The sequence below is a fragment of the Chinchilla lanigera genome, unplaced genomic scaffold (genome assembly GCF_000276665.1).
Source record: "Chinchilla lanigera isolate Chin_1 unplaced genomic scaffold, ChiLan1.0 scaffold00155, whole genome shotgun sequence".
In the NCBI taxonomy this organism is placed as follows: Eukaryota; Metazoa; Chordata; class Mammalia; order Rodentia; family Chinchillidae; genus Chinchilla; species Chinchilla lanigera.
This window is the reverse complement of record NW_004955556.1, coordinates 1,922,663-1,943,948: the sequence shown is the minus strand read 5'-3', so window position 1 is coordinate 1,943,948 and position 21,286 is coordinate 1,922,663. Positions and strand designations below refer to the sequence as shown.

Below are 21,286 nucleotides of genomic sequence, written 5' to 3'. Positions count from 1 at the left end.
CTCAAAACAAAATCATAGGAATTTACAATGGTTGCTATATTACATACTGTTATCTTCAATGAACTCCACCAGACCTAAGAATGTAAGATTGATCAAACAATCAAAGACAGTAACAAGTAAAAAAAATAATTAAAAAAAATAAAACATGGGAAATGATGCAGAGCTTCACCATACAAGATGGTAGGAGTTCAACAATGGTTCTTATACTGCATATCGTTTTCAGATCAGTCATTCAGATTACCAAATTCAAGCGTGCAAAATTGGTCAAGAAAAAAAAATTTTAAGCATTGACTGTTCCTCTCAATAAACCACAGACAACAGCAATACACCTATTCCAGCTATCTTTATATATACATATAAATTTTGTTTTTGAAGCAAGTCCTTTAATGGGACAAATGTAATAAGGGCTAGAATCTTATCTTTTCAAAACTAGAGTGTAGAAATTTTCATTACAAAACTATGAGCTTGGTTTTCCAAAATCTAGGTTCCAGTTCCAACATCCAAATGTTTTCAGAGGTGCAGCAGCAATGGAAAGAAATGATTTAATGGAACTTGGGGAAGGGGAGATCTATCATAGATCTTAGCTTGAAAAACACATCTGGTGTAAGAGATACCACAAGTGACTCAGAATTATGTAACAATGCTTATATCAAAGTTTACTGGTTAGCTGAAAAGGAAGAGGCAAATAAAATGTAATATCTGCTTTTAACAAAGTAGACTGAGTAATGTTAAGTGTTAGGGTGGGGTAGGAAAGAAGTCAGCCAGCCAAACATTTCCTCTTGGACTTTCTCCATAAACATCTATTTTAGTTCTGTACTGCTCACCAGGGTGCCCATGTGATGGAGGGAGGGGACTCTGCCCACCCACATGATGTTCCCCAGAGCCCTGGGGCCTTGTCTGGCTGCTCTTGGAAGGTACATACACCTTGGAAGTTCCTGGGGTCCCATATGAACATAGCAAATGGAAGCCAATTTATATGACAAATTAATCCATCCTAATTGGACTCCTTTTAGATTGAGTTACTCAAATACCAGCTGAGCGCACAGACTGTAGCTAAAGAACATGGATAGACATCTGTCTTGAAAATGCCTGCGAGGGGGTCAAGATATGAACCCAACATTTATTGGCTGAATGATCTCTCAGAATAAGTGTTTATAAAGGCCTGGAAATCCTCAGTTTCCCTTGGTCACCTTCCCAAATAAAACTTTAACCGGCATAGTTTAAGTCTTTTACTGGGCTCTATAATCCCTTCAACCAAAGAGCCAAGCTGCAAAGTTGTTTTATATAACCTTTGTTCCACTGGAAAACATGGGAGGGTATTATGTTCTTGTCCCAAAAGATCAAGAGTCAGCACTGTTCACCCCACACTAAATGATGCTGCCTTTAGGGAAATTTTAGGAAAAAAATAATTGATGCACCAAGAAAGTACACAGTATGCAGACCCAAGTCCCTCGGTGCTTCTCAAACTCCAAGCCATTTGGTAATTACAATGGGAGACAATAGAAGTCTTTTCTATTCCAAAGCCAGAAATTTCTTAAGGACTTTGAGGATAATTTCATAGGTAAAGCAATACTGCTCCTGTAAGCATAAACAACACAGTAATAAGTAAATGAAAACCGACATCCACTCTCAGAGAACACGTGTAATTTTTCAGCCACATAGGAAAGTTTCCAAAAAAGAACAAATATTTGACTACAAACATTTAAGGACTGCTTTATATGAATATATTTTTAAAATATGAGAGGGATAAATGATCATAGCATAGTTAATTAAAGGCTTAGCTAAACTGAGAAGCACCTGTCAATCTCAATTTCCTTACATGCTAGCTGGATAATCTAAATAAAAATCCTCTTCATAAGTCTTAACATTTCATATGTGTGTATGAATTGTACATATATGTGTGTTCACATATATATGTATATATGCTATACATATACATATGTGTATATATATGTTTAGTGGTTAATTATTTATATAGTCTCTTGATCACCTTTCCTAGTGATTAATAATCTATAACATAAGCAATATCTTTTAATAACATACCAATAACCTTGATTTTAGTGGCAACTGCATATCACAAACTGCTGTCCAGGAATTTATTTTAAAAATTTTGGCCAGAGATATAGCTCAGTGGCACAAGTGCCTGCCTGGCAAGCACAAGGTCCTGAGTTCGATTCCCAGTACCAAAAAAAAAAAAAAGTTTGGTTATGTTACTTTGATGCATGGCTTTATCCAGCAGGCCTGTGACTTCAGTGTCAGAGCTTCCCCTGCCCCTGCCCCTGCCCCTGCCCCTGTTCTGATCTGAGTGATCCAAAGGAGCTGACTTCATTGCTCTGAACTGGGAGGATGCATGGATAGATAACACCAGGGTAAAACTACCTCCACTGATGCTACCTCAAAACACTAAGGCTTCAGTGAAGTGATGTAAGAAACAGAGCTTTTAAAGTATAAAGTGTACACAGTGCTAGTCTCTATCCAGTCTCCTCATTGGAATTCATATAGGGAAAGCTCACCTTTGTCTGAATCATGCCGTAACGTTGCTCTCTCATTTGTGTCACTATATTCACGATGTCAAACTGTAACAAGATGACAGTAATTTTGTATTACCCATGTAGAGGAAAGACACAAGCCAGTGGGTTGCTAAAATATTGCATAGCTCTATTCAATAACACAGATGTCAAGACATGACCAGAAAGATCTCACTGCCTGCCACAAGAAAATGTGCTTCTGAAAAACCTAGCTGAATGGGTAAGTAAGGTTAGTTTTAAAACATTTTCTGGAGAATGCAAGAAATCATCAATTACAATGAGAAATGCTCTCCAATAAAAAACAAAAACTTTCACCAAAAGAAGTAACAACAAATGTGCCCTTGTGTGTGCCTTTCTTTGTGTTATCCAGAAGGATAACTGAAAGTAGCTATGTAGTCCTGGAAAAGCACAGAAGACCTTCTCTGGCTGCAAGAATAGCAGAGCTGCTTTTCATAAACACAGCCCATCAACGAACAGAGATGGAGCCACAGCTGGCAGGCAGCAGATCCCATGCCTGTGAACAGCAGTCCACAGTGAGATGAGGCCAGAGGCTTGCAGCACTGAGACACCTGTAGGCCAGTCTGACACTGCAGACCCCGAGGAGCTTGATCACCTGTGTGGGATGTGCATCAGCTCTGGCACTGCAAAGCTCTGTGGGTATCATGTGGTATCCTATCGTTACCCAAAAGTATCCAGAATTTTTAAAAGGTAGACATTCGTTCATTTTTATAATGAGTTAAAATTATACTTAAGGCCTTTAAAAACTTTATTTTGTAATAAACCAAAGGTCCTATGTTTCCTTTACCTTAATCTCTACCCCCCACTGATACCAGTCTGCAGAATTATGGTATAATATAAAAACAACGAGGGGGCTGGGGATTTAGCTCAGCGGCAAAAGCGCCTGCCTGGCAAGCGCAAGGTCGTGAGTTCGGTTCCCGGTACCGGAGAAAAAAAACCAAAAAAAAAAAATAAATAAATAAAAAAAATAAAAATAAAAATAAAAACAACGAAACCGCCCTGGGACAATGCTCAGAACTTGTTCAGATATCACAAGTTTTCTAGGCACCCCGGAACAGTCACAAATACTCATATAGCCACAGCTGCAGCAAGAAAAGCTACTCTGCCATAAAAGCATCCCCTGCCCTCTCTTGAGACACACACCCACATACCCCAATTCCCAGGCCCTGACAGTTGGTGAGTGAGCTGCTTTCTGTCTCTACAGTTCTCTTATTTCAGAAAATTTTATGAGTAAAATCACTCAACCTCTTTTTAATATATAATTTTCACTCAGCACAACTGCCACAAGATCTATCGAACTGTTCCATGTATCCATGATCCACTCCTTATTATTGCTAAATAGTACTCCATAGTACTGATGTGTGTCAGTTTATGTAGCAACTAGTTTGTTAAAGAACATCTGGGTTGTTTCTCATTTTTATTATGATATATAATCTGCTAGGAACATTCGTAAATAGGTTTTTGTATAAAAAGAAATTTTCATTTCTGGGATAAATGCCCAAGGTTCCATTGCAGGGTTATATTTAAGTTCGGTTTTTGTTTCTTTAAAAATAACAGATACATAATGTTCCAGAGTAGCTGTACATGACTATTGTGCGAGTATAGGTAATGTATGAGTAATCTAGTTCTCTAAATCTTCACCAGCATTTGATGCTGTCACCATTTTTATATTGGCCTTTCTAATAGGTGTGCACAACAGTTCATTAAGGCTTTTATTTGCATTTCCCCAGAGGAATCTCTTCATGTGTTTGGTCATCTACACTCACTTTGGTGAAAAGTCTGCTCATGTCTTTTGATTATCTCTAACTCGTTTGTTTCTTTGTTACTATGGAAGATTGAGGGTTCTTTATATATTCTAGATTCTTGACTTTTCTTGAATATGTGGCTTGAAAACAGCTTCTCTGAGTCTGTAGCTTATATTTTTATCTTCTTTATAGAGGGTGTTTTACAGAACAAATTAGTCCAGAAAAATAAATGGAAGACACACCATTTGGAAAAGAAGAGAGATATCTATTTGTAGATCATCTATGTATCAAATTCCAAGGAATCCAAAAGAAGAAAAAAAAAATAAAACCTCTCAGAACTAATAGGTACATTCAGTAAGTTCAGAGGATATACGATCAATGTACAAAAATCAACTGCATTCATTGTAATGAACATGTGGAAATTAAATAAAAACACAATGTCACTTATAAATGTTCCAAAGAAAATGAAATAAGCTAAATCTAACAAATTACATATAAGATCTATATGCTGAAAGTTACAAAATATTAAAGAAAGAATACAAAGAAACCCTAAAGGAAACAGACAATATCAAGCGTTACGGTTAGTTCTGAAATGCGCCCCCAAGCCCTTATGAGTTTGGAAGGTAAATGGATCACGGGGGTACTATCCTCACCAGTGGATTCAGACATTGATAAGTTTGGAGTTGAATGAGCTGTTAAGAGGCACGTCACTGAAGATATGACCTTTGAGGGTGTATCTCCCTCCCTGACTCCTCCCTTCTCTGTCTCATGCTTGCCATAGGATAAACCTCTGTCCTCTGCCCAGGCCTTTCCACTTTGCCCTTTCTTCCTTGGAGCCAACCAACTATGGACTGAATCCATTATAAAAACCATAAGCAAAATTAAACTTCTCCTCCTTTAAGTTGTAGATGTTGGGAATTTTGTTCAGGCAATGAGAAAGTTGCTAAGACACCAAGTTCTTGAATTGGATGTAAAAATGTCAAGTATTCCAAACTCATCTATAGAGTTAAAGCAATTTCTATCAAAATCACAGCAAGTTTTTGGTGTAGATATAGCCAAGCTAATTCTAAATTTTATATGGGAAGACATAGATCCTAGAGTGGTTTAGACAATTTTGAAAAAGTAGAAAAAGTAGAAGAAATCACCCTATATAATGTTTAAGATTATAACTCCAGCAAACGAAAGAAAACTAAGTGAAACTCGATCTAAACTTCATATTTTATACAAAAACAAACTTAAAATGCACCATAAACTTCACTCTAAAATATGAAACTATAGAATTGGTAGAAAACAGTAGTAATTTTAAGAAAAATTCTTCAATAACTAGGCTAAGTAATGAATTCTTAGACTTGACATCAAGGATGTGCTAAGAAAAACTGATAAGTGAATCTCATCAAAATTTAAAATGTGTGCTTTTTAAGAAGCTTTAAAACTATAACTGAATATTAGGTAAATTATAGAAATAAATCTGTATTATTAGCCTTTAAAATTAATTTACTGATGATAAAACAAGTTTTATCACTGAAATACTTGGTTAAGAAAAAGACAGCTTTCTAAACATGGCTGGCTACTGAAACACTAACTTGACTGGAAATTATGATTCCTCAGAGATCGAATTTTATAGGCATTATTGATTGTGAAGTGCTAAAACTACACTTGTGTTACTTGCCAGGATGTACTAGCTAATAAAGTAAAGGATCCACTAATTTACATCTGATTTATAATTTTTAAAGAATCCAAAGACAAAATAATTATTTTATATAATATTAAATTAAAAGCCAAAAGAGGTTGATGTTCAAAATTTCACACTTGGGCTGGGGATATAGCTCAGTGGCATAAGCGCCTGCTTGGCAAGCACAAGGTCCTGAGTTCGATCCCCAGTACCATAAGACAAAAAAAAAAAAAAAGAAAGAAAGAAAGAAAAAAAAATTCACACTTAATATTAATGCTCTTACAGACTTCTTGGGAAATAGTGCTTTGAACTGCTAAGACTGAAAAACCATGCCAACAGTCAAGACAAGGGTGAAAGTGAGCCTCATGTTTTCCTGGAAATTTTGGCTAATAGATGGCAAAAAATAGTTATTTTCTAGTGACAGTAGAGCTTGATAAATTTTGGGTCTGGCTAATGATAGAATGGTACCAATTTATAAAACAAATAAAAGTAGTAAAGTATCACCACAATTAAATGAATTTATAGGTACTACTAACAGCAATTCTTTCAGTATATAAGAAGAAAATGGTGTGATAAGAAAGAATTCTTCCTTTTCTTTATCTTGATTACTAACAAACACTACTAGTTTTCAACTGCACACAAATGCAAAGCACTACTATTAACAAATACAACTTGAAAGTTAAGTTTAGTGTATGATGAAAATTTAACTTTTGTGTACATATATGATATGATAGTATGGTAGTAAATCTGAAATGACCAAAAAAGAGAGTATGAAGTAGTTACACAGGCTAAGGAAAGCCAGAAGAGAAATCAACACACTGCTTCATCTTGAGTCTTGCCAGTGGTAGGTGTTTGGGTCATGGAGATGAAGCCCTCAGGAAGGGATAATGCTGAGATCTTGACCTTGTGGGGCTGTGTTAGTCACCACTGGGCTGTGCTGTTCAACAGCAGTCTGACCCTTGTGTTCTCTCCTGCCTGCACTTGCCCCCCTTCCTCTTTCCATCATGAGTTGGAACAGCATTGGGCTCTCGCCAGATGTGCTGCCTGATCCTGGACTTCCCAGCCTCCAGAACTGTGAGACAAAATGAACCTTTATACAATACACTTTTATGTCAAAAAAATTCTGCTATCCTAACAGAAAATGGGCTAAAATAAAGCCTCATCCACTCACCACCCTCTGGATGTCACAGAAAAATCCTGAATGACTTTGTAAGTTTCTAAATGCTTACTCTCAAATTTTCTACAGTTAACTTGCTGCAGATAACAGGCATGTTATGGTTAGTAAAGTCTCTGAGGAGAGTGGAGAAGGGCATCAGGAAGAACATGTAAGACAGAGACTATCAGGGAAATGCTGGGAGGTTTGACCTAAGCTTCAGAAAAGTCAGACTGTTCTTCTTCTCCCACTTGATGTGATCTCAAGATGAGTGCTAGGTCACAGCATCCTTTCTTCTGTCAGCATGGACCTTCAGCTATGGGGCTGACTGTGAGGGCAGAGGTTTGACACTTGCCCTGACAACAGCATCACTCTGAAGAATGTGCTGCCAGAGCAAATGTCTCAAATATGCCCTCGCTGCTGAGTATGGATCCCCATGATGCAGCTCAGTGAGTCCATCTTTTGGGCCACAGACCTAGAGTTGCATTCCCAATCTGTTTAGTCCATAGTAAAGAAAACAGTATAATCACCACCTGTACACAACTCTTAGCAAATTTAGGAGGAGAGTGAAGAGTTGTTCAGGCTTAGCACACCCATCCTTATTTTATATAGAAGAAAACTGACTTTGATGCAGGATGAGCAACTACACATTCACTCAAATGCAAAGCATATAATAAAACTAGGTCAGACCCAGGGATATCTCATTACTGTTGAAGTCTCCAGTTTTTTCACTGGGCTCACATACTTGTTATTTCTGTTCATTAAAACCAGGCCTGTCTCCAGCAAGACATTAGAAGCCATGTGTAGGGATGGAGGACAGAAAAATGAAAAGGAACTCTCATCTCCTTCGTATGTTCTGTATTCCAGACACTATCCTAAGCCGCTTACTTCCACCCCACTCTAATCCTCACAACCACCCCAGCAAACTGCAGAAAGTTGTGTAAGAACCAGGGTTCCCTAATGCCCTGCTTGCCATTCACTTAGCAATCTGCTAAAAGTAGCATATTTACAAGTAGCACCAGAGTCCCTGCTTGATTGCACACTTACTAAATAGCTCTTTTCCATGGCACAGAATGCGACGTCTGTACATATGAACACCCCAGTCCGGCCAACACCAGCGCTGCAGTGCACAACCATAGGCCCTGTGCAGTGGCTCTTCCTCACATACCGGACATACTTTATGAAAGAGTCTGTTGAGGCAGGAATCCCATGGTCTGCCCACTTAGTGAACTGCACATGTTTCACCATGAGACTAGTTTCTGTCTGTTGGAGAGAGATAGAGTTACTGATTTCTTAGATTAGCTCATTTCAATTTCTAATATACCAGGAATAATAAGAATGGCTATATAGTACATATTACACTGGCATTATGTAGAGCTTTCAGAGAGTACTCAAATATAATTCTGGAAATTGCCTCGTTTAGAGAATTTTCCATTTTACAAAGGTGAATACAACAATACTAGAAAGAATGTTAACAGGTGACACAAATCGAGTACCTACCATGTGCCAGGTACTGTGCTGGGGTCTCACATGAATTACCTCATTGGATCCCACATTAGTCCTGTGAGGCTGCACTATTTTACGTTCATCTCACAGATTAGGACTGGAATCTGGGAGATGTATGTCAGGTCAGCAGGCTCACTGGTTTAGAGCTGGGAGTCTATTGCAGCCCTCCTGAATCCTAATCTACCACTTTTAATCTGCACAATGAAGCTGGAAAATTTCAAAACAGTTAAGAATAAAAGGCAGGCTGACACATTAGGAAAAATATATAAACCCAGAAATCTTTCTTAGCTTGCACACTATGAACCAAGTTTAATAAGAACAGGCAGGAGCCTGACCAGGGAGGCCCCGGGCTCCTCTAGTGGAATGGACAGGAAGGCTAAAAACCAGAGTGGGCTGTGCCCCTTTCGTTTTTGTTTTTCAAAAAGAATAAAAATTTAAAACACATTAAAAGTGATACAAAATTTCCAAACAAGAGGATAGGAAATCAGCAGTGGTTGTTATATTGCATATTGTTATCTTCAAAGTAGTTGCTCAGATTACCAGATATAAATAAGCATGCAAAACTAGTCAAAAAATTTAAGAAAAAAATTAAGCATTGACTGTTTCTTTCAATAAACCAAGAGAAATTAGTAGCACAATTATCTTAGCTATCGTGTATATATGTATTTTTTCCCATTTTTCTTTCTTTTCTTCTTTCCCTCATCCTAGTTGTTCTTCCCTTTTGAGCAGTTTCTCTCCCTTTCACAGTATCTATTGTACTTTTCGCATTTTGTTTACTCTTTCAGTTTCTTACACTAGAGTGACAATATGATGTTTACACATGGGTCTGATTTATTTCACTTATGAGTATGGTCTCTACTTCCATCCATTTACCTATAAAAGCCTCAAGTTTATTTTTTCTTACAGTTGAGCAATACTCCGTTGTATAAAAATACCACCTCTTTTTTACTCATTCCTCCACTGATGGGCATTTAGGTTGTTTCCAAGATTTAGCTATAACAAATTACACCACTATAAACATGGGCACGCATATATCACTGTGGTACGATGTTTTCTATTCTTCTGGAAAAATACCCAAAAAGGGAATAGCCAGGTCAAATGGGACCTCTAGTCCTAGACTTTGAGGAATCTCCACACTGATTTCCACAGTGATTTCATGAGTCTACACTGCCACCAACAGTTGAGAAGGGTTCCTTTTTCTCCAGTCTCATCAGCATTTGTTATTGGTTGATTTCTTGATGATAGCCATTCTTTCTGTGGTGAGATGGAATCTCAATGTTGTTTTAATCTGCATTTCTCAAATGACCAATGATCTTGAACATTTTTTCATGTATTTATTTGCCATCTGTATTTCTTCATGTGAGAAGTGTATTTTCATCTAACATGCCCATTTTTTGATTGGGTCTTTGAATTTTGGGGGTCTGATTTTTAAAAATTCTATATATGTTCTAGATAGAAGTCCTCTGAGGGACAGTTGACTAAAATTTTTTCCTAAGTGGTTGGTTTTCTTTTTATTTTATTTTATTTTATTTTTATTTCGAATCCAGTAGTAAAAAAAAATAATAGCATCATACCAACATCACAGATATAAACAAAACAAAGCAAGAACATTAAAAATGATACACAGTTTCAAAATAAAATGATAGGAATTAACAGTGGTTATTATATTACAAATTGTTATCTTTAACTACATTGCTCAGATTACCAGATGTAAGAATAGAATATTGTTCAAACCATTCACGAGAATAAAAAATAATTATGAAATAAAACATTAGAGACAATACAGGGTTTCACTAGACAAGATGGTAGGAATTCACCAATGGTTGTTCTATTGCATATTGTCGTCTTCAATTCAGTTGCTCAGATTACCAGATATAAGTATGCAAAACTGGTCAAAACATAAAAAATTTTAAGCATTAACTATTCCTTTCAATAAACCATCAGACATCAGCAGTACAGTTATCCGTTATCGTTCTGTAAACATATAATCTATCTATCTATCTATCTAGCCTGCCTTCTTTTTTTGTTTCCCTCATCCTAGTTGTTCCTTCCTTTGAGCATTTGTTTCCCTTTCATATCATCTATTGTATGTTTTGGGTTTTACTTACTCCTTCAGGTTCCTATACCAGGGAGACAATATTATGGTTACACATGTGGGTCCAATTTATTTCACTCATCAGTATGGTCTCCAGTTGTATCTATTTACCTACAAAAGCCTCAAGTTTATCTTTTTTATAGTTGAGTAATACTCCATTGTATAAAAATACCATATCTTTTTTATCCATTCCTCAGTTGATGGGCTTTGGGTTGTTTCCAAGATTTAGCTATAACAAATTGTGCTGCTATAAACATGGATGCACATGTATCGCTGTGGTATGATGTTTTTAATTGTTCTGGGGAAATACACAGAAGGGGAATAGCTGGGTTAAGCGGGCCTTCTAATCATAGTTTTGTGAGGGCCTTCTAATCCTAGTGTTGATAGAAATCACACTGATTTCTACAGTGGTTTCACCAATCTACACTCCCACCAGCAGTGGAGTAGAGTTCCTTTTCCCCACAGCCTCTCTAGCATTTGTTATTGCTTGATTTCTTTTTTGTTTGTTTGTTTTTTTGTTTTTCTCCGGTACCGGGAACCGAACTCACGACCTTGCACTTGCCAGGCAGGCACTTTGCCACTGAGCTAAATCCCCAGCCCCTATGGTTGATTTCTTGATGATAGCCATTCTTTCTGTGGTGAGATGGAATCTCACTGTTTTTTTTAATTTGCATTTCTCGAATGACTAATGATGTTGAACATTTTTCCATGTATTTATTCACTATTAGTACTTCGCCATGTAAGAAGTGTATATTCATCTCAGATGCCCATTTTTGGATTGGGCCTTTGAATTTTTGGGGTCTGATTTTTTTAATTCTTTATTTGTTCTAAATAGAAGTCCTCTGTCTGAGGGACAATTGGCTAAAATTTTTTCCCAGTTCGTGGGTTTTCTTTTTACTCTGTTGGTGATTTCTTCTGATGTGCAAAAACTTTTCAATAAAATGAGATACCAGTTAATGATTCTTTGTAGTACTTCCCATGCATTTTTGTTTTTGTTCATGAATTTTCTGCCTATCCCTATGTCTTCAAGATTTTTACCTACTTTCTCTTCCAGTCAATTTAGTGTTTCTGTTTTAATATTTAGATCTTTGATCCATTTTGACTTTAGTTTGGTGCACGGTGATAGACATGGGTCTAATTTTAGGATTCAGCAGGGTTGGGGGGGGATATCAGTTTTTCCAGCACCATTTATTAAAGAGGGTATCTTTTTTCCAGTCAGCATGTTTGGCACCTTTGTCAAAGATAAGATGGCTGAGTGTAGTTGTAGTTGTGTCTGCATCTCCTAATCTGGTCCATTGATTCTCAGGTCCGTTTTGTTGCCAGTATCATGCTGATTTTATTACAGTAGCTTTGTAGTATAATTTCAAGTCAGGAATTGGGATGCCTCCTACCTTTCCTTTGTTTCCCAGGATAGCTTTTGCTATTCTAGGCCTCTTCTGGTTCCAGATGAATTTTAAGAATGTTTTCTCTAGATCTGTGAGGTATACTAATGGTATTTTAATTGGGATTGTATTGAATCTGCACAACAATTTTGGAAGTATGGTCATTTTCACAATGTTAGTTCTTCCTATCCATGAGCAAGGAATATTTTTCTATTTTCTGATATCCTCTTTGATCTCTTTTTTTGAGCACTGTCATTTTCACTGTATAGATCTTTTACTTCTTTTGTTAGACTGATTCCTAAGTACTTCATTTTTTTAGATGCTACTGTGAAAGGTGTGATTTCCCTAATTTCTCTCTCAGTCTGTTTGTTGTTTGTGTACAGGAATGCTATGGATTTTTGAGTGTTGACTCTGTATCCAGCTATGCTACTGAATTTGGTTATTAAATCTAAGCATTTTGGTGGAGTTTTTGGGGTCTTTTATATAGAGTATCATATCACCTGTGAATAATGATAATTTCACTTCTTCCTTTCCTATTCTTATTCCTTTTATTTCTCTCTCACCTAATTGCTCTAGCTAATATTTCCAGAACTATACTGAATAGGAGTGGTGACAGTGGACATCCTTGTCTTGTTCCTGACTTTAAAGTGAAAGCTTTCAACTTTTGACCATTTAGTATGATGTTAGCCATTGGTTTGTCACAGACAGCTTTGGTCAGATTGAGGTAAAGACCATCTATTCCTATTTTCTGTACAGTTTTTATCATCAGTAAGTGTTGGACTTTATCAAACGCTTTTTCTGCATCAGTGGAGATGATGTGATTTTTCTCTCTGGTTCTACTGATATGGTGTATTACATTAATTGATTTGCACATATTGAACCATCCTTGCATTCCTGGGATGAATCCCAGTTGGTCATGGTGTATAATCTTCATATGTGTTGTATTCTGTTTGCTAGTATTTTATTGAGAATTTTTGCATCTATATTCTTGTAGAATTCTTGTAGAATTCAGCTGTGAATCCATTAGGACCTGGGTTTTTCTTCATTGGCAAGTTTTTTACTTTTTACATTTTCAATTTTGCTGGCTGATATTGAGTTATTCAGGATTTTTTAATCTTTTTTAAAGATTCAGCTCTGTCAATTCATATGCATCTAGAAATCTGTCCATTTCTTCTGTGTTTTCCACCCTATGAGAGTAGAGATTTTTGAAGTAGGTACTGATGATCTGAATTTCTACAGGATCTGTAGTGATTTCACCCCTTTCATTCCTTATTGCATGTATTTGTTTTTTCTTTTCTTTTTTTTTTTTTTTTTTTTTGGTAAGATTGGAGTTTATCTATTTTATTTATTCTTTCAAAGAACCAATGCTTTGAGTCATTAATTCTTTGTATTGTTTTTCAGTCTCCATTGCATTAATTTCTGCCCTGAGCTTTATACTTTCCTGTCTTCTTTGGGCTTTGAGTTTAACTTGCTCTTTTTTTCTAGAAGGTTGAGGTGCAGTATAAGATTATTTATTTGCGCTCCTTCTGTTTTCCTGAGATGGGAATTCACCACTACAAATTTCCCTCTGAGAACTGCTTTCACTGCGTCCTGCAAGGTTCCTGTAAGTTATATCTACATTTTCATTTGATTGTAAATATTGTTTAATTTCTACTTTGCTTTCATCTGTGACCATTGGTTTTTCAGGAAGGTGTTATTTAATTTCCATGTGTTTATGGAGTTTTTGTGACTTCTTTTGTCATTCATTTCCAATTTCATTGCACTATGGTCCAATAGTATGCATGGGACAATTTCAATTCCTTTGCATTTATTTAAACATGTTCTATGTGCTAGCATATAGTCTATTTTAGAAAGCGTCCCATGTGCAGCTGAGAAGAATGTGTATTCTGATGCTGTTGGATGGAACACTCTGTAAAGTTTTAGTAAGTCCATTTGTTCACAGGTTTGGCTAAGTTCTGTTATTTCTTTGCTGATTTATTGTCTTGATCTATTTCTTTGTGACAACGGGTTGTTAAAGTCCCCTGTTATGATTATGTTGCTGCTTATTTTATTATTCATGTCTGTTAAAGTTTGTCTTATATAGCTGGGTGCTCCTGTATTTGGTGCATAGATATTTATGATTGTTTTCTCTTCCTCTTCAAGTTTTCCCCTCACAAGTATGTAGTGAATTTCTTTACCTCTTTTGATTGTTCTTGGTTTGAAGTTCACATTGTCTGCAAACACAATAGGTACATCCACTTTTTTCTATGTTTCTGTCATGTGGAGTATTGTTTTCTATCCTTTAATTTTCAGTCTGTGAATTTCCTTTTGTGTTAAATGTGTTTCTTGTATACAACATATAGTTGGATTTTGTTTCTTGATCTACTCTGCCGGTTTGCTTCTTTTGATTGGTGAATTGAGACCGTCTATGTTGATGGTTATAACTGATATGTACTGGCTTATCTTTGTCATGTTGTTTTGCTGCTGTTGGTTCCTCCTTTTTCCTTCTGTCTAGTTGCTTGCTCTGCTTGGTGCTTCCTTTCTGTTGTTGTTCTTGAAGTCATGGTATTTTTTATCTCTTTCTAGAATATCTTTTAGTACTCACTGTAGGATTGGTTTGGTGCTCATAAATTTCTTCAGTTGTTCTTTATTGTGGAAATATTTCATCTCTCCATTAATTTCAAAGGATAGTTTTGCAGGGTACATCAATCTGGGTTGGAAATTGTTTTCTTTGAGTACTGAAATACTTCACTCCAAGCTCTTCCTGATTTGATGGTTTGTGTTGAGAAATCTGCCATGATTCTGATGGACTTTCCTTTATAGGTGATCTGTTTCTTTTCTGTAACAGCTTTTAATATTCTGATCTTTTGTTGAATTTCTGGGATCTTGATCACTATAAGTCTGGGTATCAATTTATTTTGGTAAGGGCTAATTGGAGTTCTATATGCTTCACTTACTGTATGTCCAGTTCTTTTTCTGTGCCTGGGAAATTTTCTGCAAATAGTATTTTTATGTCATTGGTGTTGGCACCTGCTATTTCATCAACACCTACTAATCGTATATTATTTTCCTTTGCTTTCTCTTGCAGTTGTTGAATTGTTATTTCCTAGTTCCTTGTTATTTTTAAGGATCCTTTCTTTCACATTCATTAGTGGCAATGCTATCTTCAAGGTCTGAAAGTCTATCTTCAGCTTCCTTCAAGCGGTTTTGCCAGATTTCAATGAAATTTTTAATTTCCTGGATATCTGTTTGAGTCTGTTTTATGCACTCCACTTCTGTTCTATATTGTTCACTTAAGGTTTCCATGAGTTTCATATGCTCCTCTATTTTCTTATCAATGTCTTCTTTGGATGTGCTGAGCAATTCTTCCATTATTATTGTCATTTCCTTTTTTACCTGAGAGATTATTTCTGATCTGATGTCTTCTATGGCCTGATGGAGTTCTTTCTTTACTTCAGTTGCTATCATTTCAAAAGTTTTAGGAGTATGACTTCCAGGTTCTTCTCTGTCAATGTCTCCTGGACTTGTTCTGGGTGGGGTAGAGGTCTGAGATTGCATGTTGCTCCTTTGTTTTGTCATTTTTGAAGATCCAGAGGTTCCCTGGAGCTCAGCCTCACTCCCACGTGGGAGTGGTGGGGCGAGGAGTCAAAGGTCCCCAGTGCTCGGCGTGGCTCCTGTACTGGTGTCGGTGGGCCAAGTTGGGGTTGAAGATGCTCCCGAAACTTTCTTGCATTCAGCTGGCTCCCAGGGGCCAGTGGGGGAGGCTCACTGGAGTTTCTGAAGCTGTTGGGGTTTAGCCCGGCTTCCACAAGGTTGGGAGGGGTACAGGTTGTGGTCACCAAGGCTTCAGATACTGCCCAGGACCCAGCCTGGTTCCCACGCCATTAGGGGAGTGGTGAGGGCAGAGTCTCTGAGGCCACTGACTCTGCCCAGCATTCAGCTCGTCTCCCATGGGGGTGCATGTAGTGATGACAGTTACCACTGAGGCCTCAGAATGTGTCCGGGGCTCTGCCTGCCTCGCATGCTGATCAAGGAGGTGTGGGGACAGCTCACCAGGGTTCCTGAAGATGTCTGGGGCTCACCCTGGCTCCCACGGGGATGCTAGAGGTGCAAGGAGTGGCCACCAAGGCCCCAGAAGGTATCCAGGGCTTCACCTGCCTCACACACTGGTCAGGGAGGCAAGGGGGTGGCTCACCATGGTTCCTGAAGATGTCTAGGGTTCAGCCTGTCTCCCATGGGGATGTGGGATTGTAAGGAGTTGCCACCAAGGCCCCAGAATGTGTCTGGGGCTCTGCCTCCCTCCCACACTGGTTGGGGAGGAACAGGGGTAGATCACTGGAGTTCCTGAAGATGTTCAGGGTTCAGCCCATCTGCTGCAGGGATGCAAGGAGTGCAAGCAGGTTTTCTTTTTACTTTGTTGGTGACAAGGCAGAAGGCATCACAATTCCTGACCTGAACTTATACTACAAAGCTACTATAATAAAATAAGCATGGTACTGGCAATAAAACAGACCTGAGGATCAATGGAATAGATTAGAAGATGCAGACACAACTACAAACACACTCAGTCACCTTATCTTTGATAAAGGGCCCGAACATGTTGACTGGAAGAAAGATAGACTGTTTAATAAATGGTGCTGGAAGAAATGGCTCTCCACATGCCAAAGACTAAAACTAGACCAATGTCTACCACCATGCACTAAACTAAAGTCAAAATGGATCAAAGATCTAAATATTAAAACAGAAATATTAAATCTACTGGACGACAAAGTAGGTAAAAACCTTGAAGACATAGGGGTAAGCAGAGAATTCATGAACAAAAATCAAACTCCACAGGAACTACTTCAAAGAATCAACAACTGGGATTTCATCTTATTGAAAAGTTTCTGCACATCAAAAGAAATCACCAGTAGTGTGCCCCATTCTTGAAGCTGAGTCATAAAAGTCTCCTCAGGATGGACAGGTGAAGCACTTGGGCTCTCCTCATATCCTATCCCAAAGGATCATCACCCTTCCCCAAGGAGGTGGGTTTTGGGAGTTGAATTGCAGTCTTTTGCGGTCTTAGCTTATGGCACCCTCCCCTGCTGCAGGTGGGTCACTCTCCACACTCATAGGAGCCAACTCCTTACACATCATCCTCCCCCTTCTTCCTTGCCTCCCTCCCTACCTCTCTACATGAACATGATATATGGTGCTGGTTGTGTTTCTCTGCATACCCTAACTAATACAGAATCCTCCATTAATTTATTTAATATAGTTTTCTACCTTTTCTGAAGTTCTAAAGCTAGAAAATTCTCAAGTCACTTTGCCTGCTGATGTTGTCTATATGACATAGCACTTGACAATGGCAAAAAAGACCCAAGATCTGCAATTAGCAATGGGGAGGAGAAGGTATAGTAAAACTATTTTTTAATATCAAGTAGAAAACCTTGAATTTGAATCACTGGTGTGGGAAGTTGAAAGACAGACACAATACTTGAAAATTTTGTGGAGAAGTATTGTCACCATATCACATACATCAGCAGTTAAATGTATCCTACTACCATTGACATCCCTGTATCTCACTGACTTCCTGATCCAGTGCATGAAGACTGAGTCCTTGCTGCAGACTTTCTGACTGCGAACCCCTCACAGGCCTCAGTCCAAAGACCACCAACCTAGACGCTCTCACCAAGGCTACATAAGTTGACTCTGAATCCTTGCAGACAGATCCTTCTTCTGTGCTTCCCACCTGGCCTATATTCCTTCCTTCCACACTGGACTCCCAAGAGTAACAACTGTACCCATCATCTCTGCCCAGCAAAGTAGGAGAAGCATTCAAGACACTCTTTGCTGCCCACCTCTTTTGAAATTCATTATTGCTTTTTTATGTAAAAAGCAAGACTCTTCATATCCCTTGGCTTCCACTTCTTACTGTAATCATGCTACGGCCAACTGTGCACATTCACTGAGGATTCCACCCTTACCCCCTCTACAAATTCTGACATCACCAGAGAAAATTTATGTCTCAGCAGCCCCAAAGACACTGTGACCTCACAATATTTTTATTTCTTTTGCAAGAGAGACCAGTCCTTTCTCCTAGTGCCCAGAATGATGACTACTCTTGGATTTTTATCATCTATAATGTCCACTGTCAAAAATTTTCCATTTCTCAAATTCAACATCAATTTATAACTAGAAGCTCCTGTGATACCACCTCACAGTGCTTCACTTCAAGCCAGCAATAACATGACTAAGTGCAGTCCCTTGTATTCTCTATTTATTCCTCATCAATTGGTCCTTTCAGGCTAACCACATCTCTAAGCAGCTAGACTTCATGACCTGAGTTATTCTCTCAGCACACTACTGACTCCTTTGACCTTTTGAACTTTGTCACATGTACTAGACAGCATCCCACTATGGGGTCAGTCCCGTAATCTGTGCTCAGGAATCCCATAGTTGTGCCACTGAGAAAAAAATAATCACATAATTGCATATTTTGTTGCTGTTGGAAATTTATGGGTTCAACCTTAGCACTGCTTAGCAACACTTTTCTTAGTCACTGTCTGTTCTAATCAATCTCTTGGTGATGACTCTAAACCTCAATGGCTTTCTTCAATCTTCCTGTTCAACTCCTACCCCTTTTTGCTCCTGCTGAATACATCTATTACCTACCTGCTAATCCAATTCACTGAAGCTATGTAACTCATGACCTTCTCAAATAATTGCATTACTACTTTTAAAATCTATTAAAGCAAGGAATCCATGAATTATTCTAAACCACTTCTTCCCAGTAGAACATTCTACAGTAATACAAATGTCCTGTAGCTACATTGTCTTATATGGAAGCCATTAATAACATATGATTAACAAGCACTGGAAATGTGGTTAATGCAGGTGAGAAACTGAATTTGTCATTTAATGTAAGTTAACTTATATGTAAATTTAAATAGTCACATGTAGTACCATACTGAACAGCATAATTTTCAGCCTCTCCTTAAATTACTGTCATAAGTCACATATAAGTCTACCAATTTGCAAAGCACCTGTGGTTCTGTGCTGTCCATCTCAATGCCAGCCACTCTGGTTGATTATGCCATTCACTCATTAAAATTCTTCAATGACTCCAAACATTTTTATTATAAAGTTCATACTTCTTTGCTGAAATAAAACATTTCATGTTCTCACTGGTTCCTACCAAACTTCTATAGCTTCATTTTACCTCATTATTCCCTGACATATAAATTTTATATTCTTGAAATATTTAAATTCATATATAGATATCCCATGCAATTTTATATTGGGATCATCTATTTCCCTTTTCTATCTTCCTCATTTTGGTAATTCTCAATTCAGATATCACCTCTTACAATGAACATTTCCTCAAACCCCATATATTCTATATGGATCTCAATATTAGCACTGAACACAATAAATCAAGTATCAAGTGAAGGAGTGTATCAATTCCTCACTATTCAGTATCAATAGTACCCACAGTAGTGATTAGCATACTTCAAGGACTCAATGTATATTTGCTACAGTTGGTAGAAAGTAGCAAAGTACATCACAGGATGAGACAACTTCTAACATTCACTCTCTTCAACCTACTTCTCATTTTGAATTGAGAATCTTTTTTGTGGATGTCTTATACACTGAGTAACTTCTTTGAAGATAATGATACACAGTGTATTAATTATTGTTATTTTATTATTATTTGGTTGTGAAATTTTATGTAACAAAAAGATTGATTAAGCAGAAGTAGAGGGGATGGCATCTTAGTTTCTGCTACCAGGGAGAAGTAAGAAGTTACTTTAAAAAGCATCTTGCTAGTCAATGCTCCCTCCTACTCTTAACTTCTAGTCTTAACATATCTGCTTAGGCAATCAAACAAGTATCTAATATCAGTTTTTAAATACTTACAGGTTTCTTCACAACTTGAAACATTCGGACGATGAAATATGCAAGTATCTGGTAGTTCTTCAGACAGATACGGAACTGTCTCAATTCCAAAGGCTCCTCTGGAGAAACAGGCCAGTAATTGTGGCATTTGATAATTCCATCTTCTATATCTCTGGTTACCATGGCAATAACATTAGAATTATGTTCAAAAACCATTTGCCAAAAGTCATCTATGGTGTCTGGCAGTGGTCCTTGGGTAGCAATATAAAAATACTCTTCTTCTTGATTGATTATTCTAATATAACTGGCATTAATGTAGTCCTGGCTTTTTCCAAGAGGAACACGTGTTGACTCATCTATTATAGAAACAAAAACACTTGATAGATAAAGGAACAGTGAAAGATGCAGTACACCCCAGACCTCACACAGATAAATACATATATCTCTTTAACCAATACAGAATATGGCATAGGAAATTCTTCTCAGAAGGGTTGAGTCCATGAGTTTTAATCCTTTCCTCCAACGAAGTTTATTGGTATGACCTAAGAGATACACAATTAAAGAATGCCTTCAGCATTCAGGCAACTTTGAGAGTTTTCTGTTAGATATGGTACAGGAAGGGTTACACCAAGGAAGGTATGTACTTGGAAGGTGTATACTAGTTTGTAAAAGGAGAGAGCAAAGGAGAAAACTCTGAGGCACTAAGTGAATGTCATTTTCCTATAAATCTGGGAAGCCTGCAAATATACAGCAGCAGGGACCATCAACTTCAATCACTGCTACAGACGAACCTTGGGTTAGTGGACTTCTACCAGTCCCTCTACACAAGGTGGCCCTCACCTGGTAAAATAGCACGCTAATCAAAGCAAACATGGTGGCAAAAGGTGGCTCTCAAGAGCATTTGCTTCATGAACCACAGGATTTGTCTAACATGGATTGTTTTAGCAAATACAAGAGGGACAACCTAGCTGATTGGCCTGCTAATTAACTTCACTGACCCAGGAGCATTTTCCTCACTTGATGTAACCATCTGGAGCTCTACTGCCAGCACTGATCCCATAGAGAGAAGTGACCAGAGCGAGGAAGTCCCTACCTGTCACATAGTGTTCTCACCAACTACCTCTCTTAATGCTCAGGACCACATGGCCACTTCATGTACGAAATATGCTGTGCAATAAACAGGGTAACATGATTTTTGACAGAACCCTTCTCAAATTCCAACACAGCATATAGTAATCCTTGTCTTGTAGATGAATAGGAATGATGATGAATAGGAAAAACAACTGCTATACATAAAGATACCCAACATTCCAAAAAAGATCATTCTGAA

General features: G+C 37.8%; 1 protein-coding gene across 12 annotated transcripts in view; it reads right to left on the bottom strand.

Moving 5' to 3' along the window:
• Window positions 1-630: 630 nt before the first annotated feature.
• The window catches only part of Ptpn20 (protein tyrosine phosphatase, non-receptor type 20), a 92,386-nt gene continuing 71,730 nt past the window's right edge, over window positions 631-21,286 (bottom strand). For all 12 annotated transcript variants that reach the window (XM_005412602.2, XM_005412603.2, XM_005412600.2 and 9 more), the window contains 4 exons: window positions 19,978-20,312; window positions 8,164-8,379; window positions 2,514-2,576; window positions 631-1,578 (listed from right to left, as the gene is read on the bottom strand). In XM_005412602.2, the coding sequence (XP_005412659.1) occupies window positions 1,513-1,578; window positions 2,514-2,576; window positions 8,164-8,379; window positions 19,978-20,312 (680 nt within the window). In that variant the 3' untranslated portion in view covers window positions 631-1,512. The remainder of the gene's footprint in view (window positions 1,579-2,513; window positions 2,577-8,163; window positions 8,380-19,977; window positions 20,313-21,286) is intronic.